This window comes from Vulpes vulpes, chromosome 2, assembly GCF_048418805.1.
Source record: "Vulpes vulpes isolate BD-2025 chromosome 2, VulVul3, whole genome shotgun sequence".
NCBI lineage: Eukaryota > Metazoa > Chordata > Mammalia > Carnivora > Canidae > Vulpes > Vulpes vulpes.
In genome coordinates, this window is record NC_132781.1 from 113,392,489 (window position 1) to 113,411,540 (window position 19,052).

Below are 19,052 nucleotides of genomic sequence, written 5' to 3' on the forward strand. Positions count from 1 at the left end.
GAAGGTATTTAATTTAGAGCTTACAGTACCATAAGGGATGTTACACGATTCCTATAAAGTTACTGAACAAAATTCTGAAGGATGGGTTTTACACGGTCATTTCAGTGGTGCTGTGGTGAAAAGATGCCATCTTCACACTCCCCAGGGGTTAGCCCTTAGTGAATTTTAAAAATGATTATGTTTCACCATGTATTGATAGTTAGGGTCCCCTGTGTTCTCAGAAGATGACATTCACTAATCAAAAAGTTTTATTTTGGGAGCATCTGGGAGGCTCAGTGGTTGAGCATCTGCCTTTGGCTCAGGTCATGATCCCGGGATCCCGGGATTGAGTCCTATATTGGGCTCCCCGCAGGGAGCCTGCTTCTCCCTCTGCCTATATCTCTGCCTCTCTCTCTGGGTCTCTCATGAATAAATAAGTAAAATCTTAAAAAACAAACAAACAAAAAGAACCCAAAAAGTTTTACTTTTTTTCTCACTTGACTTTCCATTCTTGTGATGAGATAGATGTCTTTGACACTGATTTAACAAAGAATCCATTGTGCTTTCCTGTTTTTTTCTTTCTGATTTTCTTAAAAACAGAAATGACACATCATTTGCGGTAGATACAGCGCTTGTGAGAACATACGGTGAGATCTGTAGAGTAAGGCTAATAGAAGACCTCTTTGGAGCTGGTGGGACAGGGGAATATGGATCAGATTTTTATACTGTGTTTTTTTTTCACCCTGAAGTTTTATTGGCTGAGACAAAATAATCTTTTATTATTACTATTTTTAATGTTTTAAAGTAATCTCTACACTCAACCTGGGGATCAGACTCATGATCCCAAGACTAAGGGTCGCTCTACCGACTGAGTCAGCCAGGCACCCCGAAAAAAATCATCTTCTAAAAAATTATTAAGATGTACTCTATCTACTTTCTCCTAAATTTAGTATTTTTTTTTCCCATTTCAGTTAAAACTGAGGTATGAACTGCATCCATTAAGGTATAATACAAGAGTCTGAAATTCCAAGTGCAAGTTCCCACCAAGTCTCATTTTAAATATAATTCAAACAGGTGCTCATTTAAAAACTGGACATTTGGATCTGTAGGTCCAGGGATTAACGATGAAAGGATTGTGGAATTAGTAAGATTTAGAGTTAGCGGTTTACTGCAGATAATGTTAAAAATTGTATTTTTGCTTATGGCTTTGTATTTATATATCATCTGTTTTATGGGAATATCACCCCAGTTTACAGGTGAGCCTGAGTAACTTGCCAGCAAGTTAGAGTAAGAAAGAGAGGATTTGAATCCTAGTCTTACATTGTCTTGAAACTGTACTTATTGTATGTTGTATACTGATTATTTACTCCATGTGAGACACTGAGCCTAACACTTTAAATGTGTTAGCTTATCTAATCTTCACAGGTGAGTGCTATTATCCTTATTGATAAGGAGATTGAGTCTTTGGAGAAAGGTTATTACAGCATCATATAAATAGTTTTTTTTTTTTTTGTACTTGATTTGAAATGCAGGAAGACTAGAGCATTTTCTGTTTGCAATTAGTTCCGATGGTCAGAGGAGAGCAAAGCCTTTAGATGAAGCAAAACCTCTGTTTTTAAATGTAGAAGTGAAAATAGTCAGTGTCCTGGGTTGGGGTAGAATGTTGCTTCCTGTCCTGTGAATTGGCCATTATATGTATTTTTTTAGGATTTTATTTATTTATTCATGAGAGACAGAGAGAGAGAGGCAGAGACATAGGCAGAGGGAGAAGCAGGCTCCCTGAGGGGGGCCTGATGCGTGACTCGATCCCAGGACCCCGTGATCATGACCTGAGCTGAGCCAAAGGCAGATACTCAACCACTGATCCACCCAGGCATCCTGGCCTTTACAGTTTTGAAAAGTGTCACATTTCTGAAATTTCAGCTTAATTAAAAGATAATTGGTTTTCATACACATCAGATTCCTTTCTTCTCTCTTCTCTGAAAAATCTTCCCACACTAAGGTATGTGAGAGTAAATTGAAAAATTCTCAAGTCGTGTGAGAAGTGGAGAGTGGAACTCTGGAGAACCCTGCGACAGTTGGGGAGGAGAGCTAGAATGTTCCCCCCTAAGTCGTGTTGGCCACCGATGAGCATCGTCTTCCAGATTGAACTTGAGATTTTGGTCTTTATCACATTATTTTCCTCTCCTGTAGAAAACCAAAGTTAGAACTTGAGAGTGGCTCCATGTGTGTGAGGCCCGGGTTGAGCACTGTCTTTCTTGTGCCCAGTCTGGTCTTGTCAGGGGCTGGTGCATCCCACATGTGCTGGGGGTGACCTCAGGCTTGAAGCTGCCCATCAAAGCTTCTTTACACTATACAAGCACAGATTAATTTCACTTCCCTTAAAGCTCAGGGGAAAAATGTCAAGTTTGGCCAAATCAAAGTAGCAGGATTTTTATGGAATTTGAGTCTTGGTGTTATTTTATTAAGTGCACTAAAGGTAGATAACCTACAGTCTAGGTTAGTGTGAACCAGTCCTGGGGATTCAGAACCCCTGGTCTGGCTCTGAGGGTTTGTGTGTGTGTGTGTGTGTGTGTGTGTGTGTGTGTGTTACGTGTGACCTTGGCTAAGTCTTCTTTCCTTTAATCCTCCCTTTGCTTCTAGTTTTTGATTTTTCCTACAGCGAAAGGAAGACAGAATTCTTGCTAGGCACAAATATATTTTACAAACCAAGTTTTATAAAGGTAAAAGCCAGGTTTACAGATTTGTGACAAATACACTCTTTCGTTAGAGGAAAAAACATCTCTCCTGAATCTTTCGTAAGGGACATACTTCACTGTTGCAAAGGATGCTTTTGCTCTTTAGCTGTTTTACTTCCTACCTCTATGTTGGAAAAGGTGTTTCCTTCTGGGTGATTTAAAAAACAAAACACTATTTGGTAGTAGTCATCTTGAGTATACAATTGTAGTCATCTTATCTATGTGCTTGGGACAAATACTCACTGGGCATGCAAGAGACGAGGGGATGGATCTATCATTTGGTAGAAATGATGCCCTGGACACCTGGGGGGGTTCAGGGGTTGAGCGTCTGCCTTCGGCTCAGGGGGTGACCCGGGGTCTTGGGATTGAGTCCTGCATCGGGCTCCCCTCCTTCTCCCTCTGCCTGTGTCTCTGCCTCTCTCTGTGTCTCTCATGAATAAATAACTTAAAAAAGAAATGATGCTGAGTGGTGCATGGCGTAGGTCAGACATCTTTAATGAAAAAGATCAGGGATCCCTAAGAGATTGTTCCAAACGGGCTTCCAGTTGATACTCCTGTTGAAAGAGATGCATTGCTTCTCCAGCACTATGGAGAGCTTGCAGAAATTCTGTTCCACACAATGCGTGGAGCTACAGACAGAGAAAGTCAAGGAGGATGGGAGGCAAAGCAACCTGCCAGCATTTCAGTGGGATCGTTATCATGTTTGCATTTATTCCCACTCGGAAGACACTGGCTTTGCCTTTTGAAGGGGGGAGAAGTGGGAGAGAGGAGCCTTAGAATGGAGGTTCCTGGGGAGGAAGATGAAGAATGTTCGGAGGTTGTTGACCTGCACAGTGTGAGCAGGACAGAAGCCATTAACGTGACAGGAAGTCCAGAGGGCAAACATGTACTCTTCCGGGAAGCCTTCTTGGCTTAGGCATTAATATCCCTGTTGATACTGACTCAGTGAGCTAGACTTCTTCCTCTTTAATCATACTTACTCTTTCGTAGTTATGATGTTGTATTTGTAAATGGATGAACAGCACATGTGAAGTCACTACTCCAGCCCTGGCTATGTGTTGAAGGCTGGAGGTTGGATCCTTTTTTTTTTTGCTCATTTTTGCTCAGCATAGTTTGCCATGATGGACACTGACGGGACAGCCTGATTCTGGCCGCTGAACATGTCTTCATCCTACATGTTTTGTCTTTGTTTGTATTACTTGCAGATCTCAGCCTTCACTTCCCATGTGGCCTAGTTACGCGGAGGCTTTTAAAGTCCGAGTGTGTAAAAGAAGTGTGTTTGAGAGGCTTACTTCCCAACTTTTTGGATTTTTTTTGTGTTTTGGGGTGTTTTGGGGGAGTGGGGTTGGGGTGGGAGTGATTTTTTTCAGGTGGTTATCTGGTGGCAGGTGAGATTCTTTAGGAGTCAGTGTTTTATTCAGGCATTTCCAAGGACTGGGCTTTCCTAGCTGAGTGGGACCCTGGGAGGAGGCCATAGCCAGGCCCATAATTTTGCAAGAAGCATTAACATCAGTGTCCTAATCAAACAGAATGCTGCGGGTAATGTTTGGTATTGAAGCTGACAGTTTCTGAGATCCTCCAAGGCCTCAATGTCCTGGTGCATGTAACCCCTGCCAAATGTGCTCCACTGAAGTCAGGTAAGGAGAGGTGACATAGCCTAGTGTGTTATCTAGCAGGGAAAATTAGCTAGCTCTGGAATCCGACGCAGCAGTCATGGTTCTACACGTGGAGGAGGCAGGATGGCTCCACATGGAGTAGCAGAGGGCCCTGGGAGCCTCCTCTTGGCCCTTGTCATTCATTGTCTTTAAAACTTTAACATAAATAGGCTTTATGCTTCCTAGCTAGCTGCAAAATGCAGGACACCTTTCATCCCTCTCCAGCTAAGAATGTCAGTGCCTTAATGTAGTTTATCAGATTAAGCCTTGGAGTATCCTGCTGGGCATTTAGGTCCTGGCCCACCTGTTGTTATGAAAGGTTTTGGGGATCCAGCTCAGACTATGGATGATACAATTTCCTTTTCTAAGTCTCTTATTCCATTGGAGGGGATGCTGTATTACTCTTTCCTTCCGTATATGCTTTTTAGTTTTAACAAGGAAGGTCGGTGAAAACTGAGATTCCCTGAAATGTGTGCCTAGGGAGGCTAGGCTTTTTAGGAGTAGTCTCTGTGTTTTGCAGAGGAGAACAGTGTAGTTCCTGTGTTTTGCAGAGAGCAGTGTAGTGGTTAGAAGGCCAAGAGTACATTCTGGTCGGTGATAGTTACATTGCAGTGTAAAGCCCAGATCTGCTACTCCTGCAGGGTTCATCACACTCCCCATGTTCTGTACTAACCAGGGTAAATCAGGGTGTTGTTACTGACTTTGCATAACGATATGCAGTTGGACTCTGCTGAAGTAAACTTCCTTCATGCATTTAAATGATACGATTTATAAAATTTGATTTATGCCCAATTTTATGGTTATTTGTATGGCTTTAAGTAAACACCTGAAATGCTCTTTAGTTGGTTTATGAATCCCCACGGAGTTTGCAAAGCTCTCCAGGCTGGCTTCCAGGAGATGCCGCTTTAGACATTTTGAAGTGTGTGGTGTCTCTCAAGCATCCTCGCTGTGCATCTGTGCTGCTTGAAGTGATCGATACATAAAACCCCCTCAGAAAGTTAGGCACTGATTATTAGACATTATCTATGCACATCTAGCTTACAGAGGATCCCTTGTAAGAATCCTTTGCTTTTTGAGTTCTCGTGATCGACCATATGTACTGTAGTAGTTCACTGACTTACACACAGAGGTGTATCATGTGATAGACGAAGCTCCTGTAAGGTATGGGGATGCTTTAGCTTTGTTAGAGACTTGGATGGATGTTCTCATTCATTCCAGTCTTTGTAGGTGACAGGGAAACACCTGGCTTTGTTTAAGATGTCCGTACTGAGCGGGACAAAGTCTGTGCTAAATTTAAAACTCATGCTTTATTACGGTAAGGCCCCTCTAGGCTCTTCTGTGTCAAGTATCTAATATCAGTTCTATGCTCATGTAAGGATGGTATTTTTTTTTTTTTACCTTTATGGCTTGGAAGCAAATTTCTGGTGCAAGAAACCATTTATCCCCACTTTGACACAAAGACCAATTGCATAGTAGATTCTGTTGGGTATTTCAAGCCCCATCCTTCTTTAGAGCAAGTAAGTAGTTAACGGTACCCAAGTAATTTGTAGGTAAATAGTGCGTACGTGAACTTCTGAGATGGTGCACAGCTTGTGTGCTTTGCCTGTTGGTAGCTAGGGAGGCTGCAGTTTTTCTCATGTTGCACCTGCCTGTTGGGAAGCGCTGATTTCGTTCACCTTCCACTCTGGAGTAATACGTGCTGTTTGATTGGGAGGTTAAGAGGTGAGAGTTAAAACCGTGAATTAGAAGACACGGCATGTTCTTGTGGGGACGGAAGGCTGACGCCAACCCTGGTGTTTACTCCTGGAGTACCCATCATCCGCCATGTATCTTATTTCCCGGGACGGAGGTATGAATCTGATTGTAAAAAAAATTAGCATTTCTTAGGCTGGGGCAGCAATTTGTGTCAGATTTCAATCTATTTAGAGTGAAAACCAATGAAGCCTGGTTGAAAAATGGCGAGTAAATTGCTGTCCTAGTCAAGGTAAATCAAGCTCTGAGCATATGGCTGGTAGCAGAATTCCATGAAGCTGCTGCCCCCAAGAATCAGTTCATCTCATTTGATGATGGAATCAGGCAGGACCTGTCTCTTCTTCGAAAGGCTGAGTGTTGGCTGTTAAGAGGAGGAGATGGGCGCAGTCAGGTGTTATTAGCAGGGTGATCTGGGTGACAGGGTGGGTATAAATATAGAAGGAAGGTGTCCTCCATAATAGCACCTGGCACTTCACATGGCTTTTCTTTTTCAAAGCCATTTACACCTGTGGTTCTTGTAGATACTCTCATGATCCTGGGCTGTTATTTGCATGTTGCTTCTTTCAAAGGTTGGAAGCAGTGATTTTCAGAGATCAGTTCTGGGACAAAAATTGCGTTGCGCATCCTTCAAAATCCTCTGATATTTTCCCGCTTTATTTGAAATACTTTGTTTGAAATATTTTGAAAGGTCTGAGCTCAGGGTAGGTGTCCTGTGCTCATTTTGAGATTCCCGGAGTATGAAATGGGGCCGTTTTCTTTGCGATCTAGACACTCTGGATATCCATGGGCAGCTAGAGCATGTCTGGAATTCCATAAGCTTTGAGTTTAGACTTTCACATTTTATTTTCTATCTGGAAAAGGTTCTCTTTTCTGAGTCATGTGAAGCAATGAACAACTGTGGAAACCTCCTCCCGTTTCGGAGTAGCAAGCGTGAAATTATGAGTATGTTAATTAGTTACATTGCACCTTTCTCGAACTACTTTAAGGCAGGTCTCTTTGAAAAGTCTGGGTAACTGGTAGCTTTAAAAGAAATGTGACATTTCTTTTATCGCCAATATAATGCAGTTCACTAAAGTGAGCCCTTGTGAGTTGCAAGCCTTTGGAGGCAGCCTCCTGACCACAATAAAAAAGCTTCGTGTTTTCACCTGAGTTTGGATAATTGTCTCTGCACAGTCAGAGTGTAACATTTATCATGTCTCATAAAATGAAATCAAGATGAAAAAGTGGTATGTTAGGCAGTAGTGGGGTAAGGAAGGAAGGAAGGCAGAGAATTTATTGACTCTCATAACTAGAAATCTGAAGCTGGAGCTGGATACCTCTGTTGCTTTGGATTTAAGAGGGAGATCTTTCTTAAAGCCCACATGTGCCTCATCTCAGGCAAGAAAGGGATGGTGTGTGTTTGAGGTGTTCTATTCTGAAAAAGTCAGTGACAGTAGGCATGTTGCTCCTGCCCATTTGGAATATAGCGGAATCCTTATGATGACCAAGCTGAGAGAAAAGATGTAAAGACACTCATGCTGGGGTTTCGTCTTAGAATGACCCAGCAGACCTCCAGACAGGTCCCGGGATTGGCAGCCTCACCTGTGCTCAGAGACGCCAGCCATTCCCTCAGGTCCCCACTCTTAGGAGAAACCACAAAGCGTCACCACGCTTCTGAGGTCAGTACCTAACACAAAAAGTAGAGACCAAAGCCAACAAAGAGAGAAAAACAACTTCTCTTATGAAGGAGACAAGAAGAGAAATTTTCAAAAGAAGATCGTGAATCACCTCAGGGATGTAATAGAAGACTTTGCATCCAGGTAACGAGAACAGGATGGGGTGGAAAGGGAGTCTTAGGAGAATTTAAAAAGAGCTTTGTGAAATTACATTGTAAGGCTCCGGAGAAGAGCTGGAGGCAGAAGCTGATGACACATCCTATGTCATAGATTTAAAAAGAAAAATGAAGCAACAGAAGATACAAGGGAAAATTAAGGAGATTGAGGAGGTCCAACATTCGTGTGAGTATTTGAGCGAAGGAACAGAAAACAAAGAGGAGGAAATTAGCAGTAATTCAAGAAAATATCCTAGCCCAAGAATTCGAATTTCAGACTTGAAAGAAGTCAGTGTGCTCTGAAGCCACAAGCGGATCTCCGGTAGACAGCTCATTATTATGAATTTCAGCCCAGAGGCCCCGGACACTGGGCTGCTGCCAGATGATGGGGGGAAGCCCTCGAAACTCTCAGAGAGGATCTTTTTCCCAGCTTGGAATTTCTTTACCCTCCTAAACTATTGGTTTCAAACATGAGGGTAAGTAAGGACATTTTCAACCATACAAGGCCTCATATTTTCCACCTACATCTTTTCTTAGGAATGCCGTGGGGAACATGCATCATCCAAAGAGAGAAAAGCGAGAAAGGGGAAGACGTGGGACCCAGAAGAGGGGATGTGTTACAAAGGAGAGAGCGGTGGGGTCTCAGGATGGGGTCCCCCAGCCAGGCATAGAGAAGGCAGTTAGTCTGGATGGGAGCCCATCAGGGGCCCTGATGGAAAGTTCTTGAGGTGAAAGCTAACAACATGCGTGTATATTTCAATTGATCCACAGGAGACTTTAGGCAGTAAGTGGAAAAATGGCATTTGAATGGGTGATAACTGTGTCAAAATGAAGGACTTGGAAAGAAGAAGAGCATTACTGGCTCCAGGGCAGACTTGTGGGAGGAAGGGGAAGCAGTTCTTGCATGCTATGGGGTCAGCTGAGACACCTTCGTAGAGCTGCTGGGGGTCACATCTGTTAGGAGGGGAAGGGCCGGAGCGAGGGAGGGAGAGCCAGCTGAGTGCTAGCACCTCACCCCATGACAGAATGGAAAGTTCGTAAGTGAATTATCACCAGAGGTGTGGAGACGGACACCAGCACAGTCAGCCAAGGGATTTGAGGAAGGGCATTCCTAGCAATGAGGGGGACACCGTGGGAGGAGTCCTTAGGGATTGTACAATCCGTTTTCCTCTTGGTATTTGAGAAAAGAAACCTGGAAAAAAAAATAATTTGTCCTCTAAGAGAGCGGCTCCCCCACGAAGAATCAACATGGTGCAATCTTGATAAAAACTGTAACTCTTCCTGAACTTTTATGGAGAACAGGCTGGCCTGACTTAGGCAGATGGTATAGCAAAGCTTGACTTTGTAAAATGGAGTTGAGATAACTGGCATTCTATAAGGAACGCTACTTATCATGCAACACTGTTTAATGCAGCGCTATTTCTGGAAGAACCAACCTTCCCCTTTCCACATGTAAATGACTTTGCAGAAATATTAAATTTTTTTCGGTACACCTATGTTCAGCATCTCTTGATGAAGAACTACTTTATCTATCTCAACAACCCAGACAAAAATCTTTTCATAAGCAGGGGTTTGCAGAGTGTAGTGCTTGGACCAGCAGCATTGGCAGCACCTGGAAACTTGTCCCAAATACAAATGACTGGGCAGTTCTCCCGATCTGTGGATCAGAAACTCTGGGGATGGGTGCCGGGGGCGGGGTGGTCTAGCCATCTGGGTTGTGACAAGCCCTCCAGGTGATTCTGTTGTGCCTTCAGCTTTGAGAATCACTGAAGCAGCAGATGGCCTTATAGGTAACGAGGACGCCTTTGATCACAGGTTCAGCCCATTAGGCTCACCCAGCCACAGTGGAGGCGGCCTTGCTGTCATTTCCCTTGGGACCTCAGCCTCCTTGGGCTCTAAGTAGCATGGTCAGAATTAATGTGAACTAGGACCTTTTTGTTTTTTGAAACCAAAGAGGGCATTTTACATTAGTGTTTGCATAAAAGCTTAGCGCACATCCTGAGGTCCCCAGGAGCGATCTAAGCATCATAACCACAGGCTCATGGAAAGGGAGCACAGTCCTTGGAGGGTGTGTTTGGTGGGGTTTGGGCCCTAAGTGGGAGTGATACAGATGAGATGAAGCTTACTTCCCTGTGACGTGGTGGCAGGAGCGGACAGCAGATCAAGCTCCCTTTCGGTTTTGCTTTGCTTCTCTGGGAGGCTTGCATCTGTGTGACCCCAGGTGGCCCTGAGGGTGAAGGGCAAGGGCATGCCCTTCCCCTTCCACTTGTAGTTGAACACACTCACTCTGTACACTTCCACTGGCATGACCACATCCCAGTCCTGGATGGTTTCTTCCTCCCTATAAACGATGGGGAGAGCGGATGTTGGGGGCAGAGGAGGGACAGTGAACAGTCTCTGATGCATAGTAATTTCTACCCGTGAGCCTTTCAGATATACAGTATTCCATTCACGGTCAAATGCCTTGTGATGATAAAGTCATAGGACACTGCATTTCAGGCCGTGCAAAACCATGGTTGTCCCTTTATAAACCGACCCTAAATAACTCCAAATTTAATGGCTACGGGGTAATATATGGACACTAGTCATACTTCTATTTCTCTGAATTTTCTCATAATTCAAGGAAGGTTTAGTACACCAAAACGTAGCCTTGTTTGTGTAAGAATTTAATATATGATAAACACAGAATGTGGAAACTCAATGGGATACAAGTGGATTATTACCTGTTGAGGGGATCAGCCCGGGGCTGCACCTCAAAGAATATTTGAGCAAACGTTGAGCAAATTCCCCCTGTGTTAAAAAGTTAAGTGTAAGCCTTGAAATCCCAGAGAAGTTAGGCTTCTGGTGCCTCAGGGGTGGGGGGAGTACTTTTTGAAAATACAAGTTTTAGGGGCGCCTGGGTGACTCAGTAGGTTAAGCCTCCGACTCTTGATTTCAGCTCAGGTCATGATCTCAGTGTCATGAGGTAGAGCCCTGCATCAGGCTCTGTGCTGGATGTGGAGCCTGCTTAAGATTCTTTCCCTCTACGCCTCCCTCCATAGAATAAAAAAGGAAAAAAAAAAAAAGAAAATACAATTTTTAAGAAAAAATCAAGTGAATGGATAAATTTGACTGAGTTAAGAAAAAGAATTAGTCTGCAAAAAAAAAAAAAAAGAATTAGTCTGCAAAAAGGAGTCACTAAAAGGCAAGTTGGGAAAGATATTTGCAATGGTTTTGTGATGTAGAATATGGAGCACTCTTAAAAATTAAATGAAATACTAACAGAGAGAAAATGTGGAAAGGATATGAGCAGCGTTATCTTCTTATTTTTGAAAGATTTTATTTATTTATTCATGAGAGACACACAGAGAGAGGCAGAGACACAGGCAGGGGGAGAAGCAGGCTCCCTGCAGGGAGCCTGATGTGGGACTCGATTCTGGGACCCCGGGATCACACCCTGAGCCGAAGGCAGATGCTCAACCATTGAGCCACCCAGGCGCCCCTGAGCAGGGTTATCCCATGAGGAAAGCATGTTATGATGACAGGATGCTGTTTTTTGAATGTAGAATTGTAAAAGGGGAAAGGAAGCACGGATGATGCCCTGGAGGAGGTTGGATTCAGATAAGTACTGTCCTCACTGCCAGGCAGGCTCCAAGGGAGGCGGAGAGCATTTGAGCAGCGTGGATTGTGAGGCTTAGATCTGTTCCTGCATTTGGCCCCTCATGTCACTCCTGGGATTCCATGTGAAGGGAGCATCACAGATGCGCTGGGATGTATGGCCGAGGACCATTGATGATGGGGAAAAAGAAAAAACAGCGTAATGGTCAGTAAGAGGGCAGTGGTAAAGAAACCACCTTACTCATATTATAACAAAAATCATCCAGCCATTCCAAGTCGTGTTTTCAAAGAATTTGAATGATGGTGGGGCAAATGCTTTCTGGGTAATGGTGAATGAAACACGAATTAAAATTCTCCATTCTAGATGAGCTCAAACCCCACAGAGAAGCTGTCAGGAGGAGATGCTATCCAAATAAAAATGATTATCCCGGGGTGTTAGAATGACAAGTGATTTTAATGTGTTCCTTTATCATTTTATTTTCCTGGATTTCTATAGAGGTGTATACCTTTCATGGGAAGGAAGAAAGAAAGCATTGTTGGAAAGTGCAAACGTGCTGTGTCTTTCGCCAAAATAAATACATTTTGCAGTCCTCTGGGTAAACAAAGCCTTGTCATTTGTCCTTACTGAAGAGAGTAAGGTTTAACCCTGCCACTCATTGAGGTGGCTTTCTTTTTGATATTTATAATGTTACCCTTGAGTTCTATTTAAAATGATTGATTTGGTGTATTTAAATTGCTGTGTTACTTTATAACCCTTGATTACCTTTTTATAGTGTCTGGCCAGGGGCAAATGCATAGACCTGGATCCCCAAGACATCGTAAAAATGTGAGCAAACTTTTCCCCCTTTAATAAGTGTCCTATAAGCCATCGATACTTGACTGATTTCTTAATAGTTACAATCATGGACATTTCTTTTTGTTCCTAGAAAAAGTTGATGCCTGATTACATTCTTGAGCTGGAATGATTTTCCTGAACTTATAGGTGAATGAAAACAGGAAATAATTTTAGTGTGATGCACATATTTAGCTTATTAGATTGTTTCTTCATTGAAACTGTATTGATACAAAAATGTGGCATGTGCTATAAAAACCTGCTGCATTAGAACATTTGCTGTGAAATATTTGTGGAATATTATGGAGCAGCTTTGAGTCTCTTTTTGAAATTTTTTAGGTTTTAAAATTCCTGTGTCCTCTTTTATTTTTTTAATTTTTAATTTTTTGTATTTTTTTATTGGAGTTCCATTTGCCAACATATAGTATAACATCCAGTGCTCATCCCATCAAATGCCCCCATCAGTGCCTGTCACCCAGTCACCCCATCCCCCCGCCCACCTCCCCTTCCACTACCCCTTGTTCATTTTCTGTATTCTCTTTTAATTAGCTTACTGTTGTTAAATTAAAACTTTTAAGAGGGCTGAGAATTTATGGCTATTCAGGACCTGCTCTAAGTTCAGATACAGTAAACTGTAGCTTATCTGTGCAGTGGGTGAGCTGTGCTCCAGTACGGCAGCCAATGTGACTTTTAAATTGAAATTATTTATTTTTAAAAGATTTTATTTATTCATTAGAGACCCAGAGGGGGGGGGTGGGCAGAGATAGAGGGAAGCTCTGTCCTCCTACAGCCAGAGGGAGAAGCAGGCTCTGTGCAGGGAGCCCGATGCAGGACTCAATCTCGGGACTCCAGGATCATGACCTGAGCTGAAGGCAGATGTTCAACTGCTGAGCCACCCAGGCATCCCCTGGAAAGTGATTTATTCTAGAAACCTGCCTCTAAGCTGTGAAGAGATCACGCTTTGTTAACACCGGGGGGCTCCTGGGTCGTGTGCACCCCGTTCTGCGGTGTCTGCTCCTGCCTGCAGAGTGGAATGCAGGGTGGGGGTGCTCACTTTGGCAAACCGTCCTCTAGCCCTTGGGGCTTTGCTAGCACCTTCCCAGGTCTGGCCCGACTACCCTGTGTGCGCTCATAGCTCCTGCACGTTGCTGGCCTCTGCTTTCCATCTATTGCTGCTTGTCGTTGAGCAGCTTGTAAGGAGTCAGTGGGGATGCCCTTTGTGCGGGTGGCCTGGGCCACACTGTGTGCTCCGAGTGTCCTACCTCCTAACTGGCTCCTTCAGGGCTTGTCCTTCTGCCCTCGCAGCCATTGTGGTCTCCCTGTTAGACTCCAGGGGACGTCTGTGTTCTCTAGCATGTGCCGCCTCCTGCTCTGGCTGCCCCCTGGGGTCGCTAGGCATTGTGTCCCAGTCTGGGTGATCAAGTGATCTGCTTGTGCCCACCCTTCCGTCGTTGCGGCGGGTGTGTGTGTGTTACCTTGCATGCTCCCCGCGCGTGTTCTGGCAGTGGGCACTTGTTGGCCGTGGGGCGTCAGGTGGGACGGCCACACTGGCTTGTCAACAGGTGGATTCTCTGCAGATCGCATCGGCGGTGGCCCCTCTCTGCCAGCGGCTCTGGAGACAGCCGCCCGCCGTGAAATCCAGGCGTGGGGCACGGGAGCTTGTGTGGGGCCCTGGCGGCCTGTCCCTCTATCGTCCGGCCTGCTGCGGGCAGCCCCGTGGGGAGGAGATCTCTAGAACCACGGCTCCCCACAAATTCGAGCGTCTGTGTTGTAATGAGTTGGAAAGGAGGGCTCTTTGGGTTGTGCCTATCATCACGTGGGTTATTTTTGCAAACCGATGTTGGTGGGGTAAAATTAGCCAGCCTCAATGTGGAAGTGCTGGGGTTGCCAATGCCCTCCATTCTGAATCATCCTGGAACCCGTCTGTTAAACGGGCTCCTTAATGCTTCATTAAAAAACAGCAACAACAACAACAACAACAAACTAAAGAAAAACACACCCAGTTTCTATTTAGGTTTAAGTTGTTTCTGGGTGCACCCTATTTTCTTGCACTGTCTCTCTTAGACTCTGCTGGAAGGTGGGGTTAAGACTCCCCTCCAGTGGGCAGGTGGTGTTTACCTGTCCTCGATGCGATTTTTAAACAAACCAAAAGAAACCATTTTAGCCTTTTAACCAGGGCTTTCATATTTTCTGGGACAGCCCTGATTTAAATTGTTATCACTGGTCCTGACTCCTGCTCCTCAGACCATACACCCTCATTTTTGCTTCAGAAAATATGGTAAGCACCTGTGCTCAGAGACTGTGGAATGTGTAAAGACAATCTCCCAGTTGTTTAACGTCCACCTTATAATTTGTTGTTTCATTTGCTTATTTATGTACTTACCTTCATGCTAACGAGATTCAGAGGTCGTGGTCCTTACCTTCGTGCTAGTGGGATGCAGAGGTCGTGGTACTTTCATGCTAGCGGGATGCGGAGGTCATGGTCCTTCCCCTCATCCTAGCGGGATGCAGAGGTCATGGTCCTTACCTTCGTGCTAGCGGGATGCGGAGGTTGTGGAGGGAAGAACCAATCCAGACACATTTCCATGGTTCCTATTCTAAAATAGTTATTTTCTTTCTTTGTATTTTGATTGAGAAATGGCTTCATATCCTACCCCCGGCCCCTGCCCAGTGGGGACAGGCATAGTATTTTATATGAACAGGTGGATAATAAATACGTGCTGGATTAAGTTTCCGTGCTGCGTACCTGGTACCTTTCCCGTCTCCTCCTCTGAGAGTTTTCTGCCTTTTTGCTGCCATGGCACAGATGACTAACATCCTTTTATGAACCTTTAATTTTGACTGGGCCGCAGAATCGTTTTCCCGGGAAGCACTCGAAGCGGTGTGCACATGTGCGCGTGTGTGCGCGGTGGCCGAAAACAGAGTGATATTCTTGAAAGGTATTCTATTGTATCTGAGTCACAAAATATATTTAGGTGTGGAGGCACTGTCCTTTTTTTCATCCCTCCTTGCACTTTTACTGATTTAAACTTCTCATCTACGCATGTAATAAGAGCAGGCCCTGAATGAGTGAAAGATTTAAAAGCCCTGCACGGCCGTGTCTGGCTACCCGAGCCGTCCATGGCCGACCCTGGGGAGTGGCGTGGCTGGAACGTAAATGAGCTAAATTGCAGGTTCTGTGAGAAGCGCCTGTAATTTTACCTGTTTCTCCACCTGTCGTATCAGAATGTAAGTGAGGAACAGCCAACCTATTATAGGAAAAGTCTAGTTGGTCAAAAAGTGCTCTGGCAAATGTTGGTACTTTGGGTCTGGTAACACGTTGCTTGGGACATGCAAGACGTCTTACCTGCGGTGGGCATTTTCTGTTATCAACATGATGCTGCATCCTGCATGTCAGAATGCAGGTAGCAGCTTGGAGAGGATGCTGTTATTGGGGCAGGGGGGAGGTTAAACAAAATCAAAGTGCTCTGATTTTTTTTCTTTGTTGGTTGCCCTTAGGTAATTCTTCCTGCAGGATGCACTAAGAGAAGAGGATCCTTACTCACCAGGCATGGAGAGCAGTTTATCAGTTTCTAGCATGCAGGACCCTTCCTCTTCACCCTTGGAGAAACAGCAGAGCTCAGCAAGCGGGAATGGAGGTCTCGATTCAGGTGGGACTTTGCTTTCTGGATCTCTGACGTTTTGATGTAGTGACTGGCCATCTTCCCGAACATATTCAGGCAACAATGGGGCAGACATTTCTAGATCTCCCACGCTGCCTGTTCCTGGGATTTGCTGTCCTATTCCTAAGCCTCTAGCAGCTTGAAAGTTGCGCCAAGTTTGGCTCAAAAATCAGTGTTTCCTGTACTAGACGGAGAGGGGTGGGTTATGATGAAGTAGCAGGTCACTGGAGAATCTCAGCGGTTCACACGATAAACGTATATGTGTCACTCGTGCTAGTTCAGGTGAGTAAGCTGGTGTTCTTTCTACTGAGTCCTTTTACACCATGTGCGCGCAGTGCTTTTTGTTTTGGAATGAGCAGAGCTGGAGTGTCCCGAGTCAGCAGTGTCATGCTCTGGCTCAGAAGACACAGCTGTGACTTGCTCAGAACCTCTTGACCAGAACCAGTCTCGTGTCTGCACCGCTGCAAGGGAGGTGGGAAAATCAGACTCGTCTCCCATGTGCCCGAGAGGGACAGGAGAGAGAGCGGGACCTGCCCAAGCACGGATGCCACCTCCTTCTCTCCTCTCCAGAACCTGGAGCCCGTCTTTCCGAGAGGTGCCTAATGGGAAAGAAAGTTAGGTCATGTGAATATGTGGTCAAGTTTTTCCTCCCTTTAAGGAATCTAAAACCTAACAAGCTTTTGATTGAATTTTAATATTTAATCAACAAATTTGTACATATATCTTTTTCTAAATACACTAAAGTCTGTTTTAAAAAGATACTTTCTTTAAAAAAAAAAGAATTGCTCTATTTGCATAACAGCAAATTAAATAGGGACAGCTTAGCTGTCTGGATCATGAACATTTGCTATGGTGAATTCACGTAAAACAGGTTGATCCTTAACTCAGTGGGAGATTGTTTGTCCAGAGAAGTCACGATAATCGTCTTCATATTCTGATGAGTGCCGTCAGTGGCAGCAATACAGATGGCTTCATAGCATTCAATTTCCTGCATTAAGTATCTCAAATTATATCTTTAGCTGCAAAAAAAGTCTGGAAAGCCCTGCAATTATTGTCTAAATATGTTCCATGATGTTAGTCTCTGCTTCAGAATCATCCTGGTTTTCTCCACCCAGCCCCTGGGGACTTTTTCCGTACGTGAACCGGAATGAGGAAACTTCTAGAAGCAGAGTCGAGTCATTGTCTGCTTGGGGAAGTATGGAGATTCTCTTGCAAGGAAACTCAGCCCCATAGGCTGAAGGTTCACCCCAATTCTATGTTTTTAAGTGCTTTAAAAAAAAAAAGCCTATCTTCCATTTGCTGCGCGAGGTTACTTTTCCAACTTTTGGTTCTCTGGGCTTTCCCTGTGTCTTTGCTGAAGGCACCTCTGATGTCTGCTACTGCCTCATTGTCAAAGGTGTGTCTTCAAAACTGTTGAAAAACCAAACCTGTGTTGCCTTTTCATTTCCTTGCAGCTGTGGTATATCTGTCTGGCTTAAGTAGATTTCGAAACCCATTGGTAATAGGGTATCAGGGAAATTACTTGTGCTACATTTCCTCGCGGGTGATTCCATGAATAGGGAAGGAGGAGATTGCACCGGAGGCCTGTTGTGCACATGCACTTCATGGTGGCTTCCTTGCTCGGGTGCGATGGGTGGCCTGCATCATTCAGGACGCTAAGGTCTTTACTAGAAAGGGTAGTTGTAGGGTGCTCTAAGTTATCTTAACATGTTCAGATGTCGGCCTCAGAGCTTTTTTCCCCTGATCTATCTTTTCTCCTTGGAATTTCCACGAGCACCTCTGTGTGGAGGAGACTTTTAGATGGTGCTACAAAGAGCGAGTCCTAAAAGAGAAATAAATTTTTTAAAAAGGTTTTATTTATTTATTCATGAAACAGAGAGAGAGAGAGAGAGGCAGAGACACAGGGAGAGACACAGGGAGAGGGAGAAGCAGGCTCCCTACGGGGACCCTAATGTGGGACTCGATCCCAGGACCCCGGGATCATGCTCTGAGCTGAAGGCAGATGCTCAACTGCTGAGCCCCCCAGGTGCCCCCAAAAGATAAATAAATTTAAAGCAGGATGTAAACCTCTGTGGAGAACCAGGGCTGACTTGCAGAAACTCAGTGGCACGTCAAACATTGAGTCTGTGAAAATGTCCTCAGTAGGAGTCGTCAGGAAGTTTACTTTCCCCTCCACGCTGTTGGTACATGAAACAGTTTCCGCTCTGGAGTCGGTGGCAGGGGAGTCTGGTTGTGGGACCCCCTGCCAGCCTTTCAGGTGCCATCCGCCTACTGGAGGAGCCGGAGAAGGCGCGCTCAGGGTTCCCCGGCCAATGCCGTCTTGACTGAGGACAGGTAGGTACGTGATCCTGAGTTCGAACTCTGTGGCGGGCGCTCTCCTGAGTGCTTTATGTGCATCGACTTGGGGTTACCCTTCCACGACCCAGTGAAATCACTGCTTTTATCACCCCCACGTTACCAAGGCGGGACGTGGACGACCTGGTGACATCACAGGGCTCTTGTGTTGGAGCCGGGATTTCATTTCGGGCTGGGAAGCTGGTGCTCTGCACATGGGGCCGTACCTGCCCTTCCGTGCAGGGGGATGTCACCCTTGGCACCAGTGTGCGCGTGAGCACGCCCCTCCATGCACGCACATGCACGTGCACACACATACTTTCTGGGACGCCCGCACAGCCCAGCTGCTTTCTTGTCCTTTCCTCTGCTGGTCTGCGGTCCCCTGTCCCCACGTGTGATGTGACACATGCCTCTTGCTCCCCGACAAGCGACGACACGTAGGTGCTTCTGGCTCTTCTCTGCCCAGAGATGGGCACTCCCCACACCCCTTGCCCCTGGGTGTTTCAATTTAGTGCTCCCACACCCTAACCCGTGCCACTGTGACTGCTTGCACAGATGACCCATCCCTCTGAGACGAAGAACTTCACCGTGAGACGGTGAGCTCTGAATCTCATCCACAGCTTTCATATTTCCCGTTTTGCCTCTTTTCCTAAGTCAGGTGATAGTTTGGCACCTCAGTCCTGTACATGAAAT

At 45.1% G+C, this 19,052-nt stretch overlaps 1 protein-coding gene across 5 annotated transcripts in view; it reads left to right on the plus strand.

Moving 5' to 3' along the window:
• Window positions 1–19,052, plus strand: part of SFMBT2 (Scm like with four mbt domains 2) — a 216,808-nt gene that overhangs the window by 7,381 nt on the left and 190,375 nt on the right. For all 5 annotated transcript variants that reach the window (XM_072749599.1, XM_072749597.1, XM_072749602.1 and 2 more), the window contains exon 2: window positions 15,862–16,013. In XM_072749599.1, coding sequence (XP_072605700.1) covers window positions 15,914–16,013 — 100 coding nt within the window. In that variant the 5' untranslated portion in view covers window positions 15,862–15,913. The remainder of the gene's footprint in view (window positions 1–15,861; window positions 16,014–19,052) is intronic.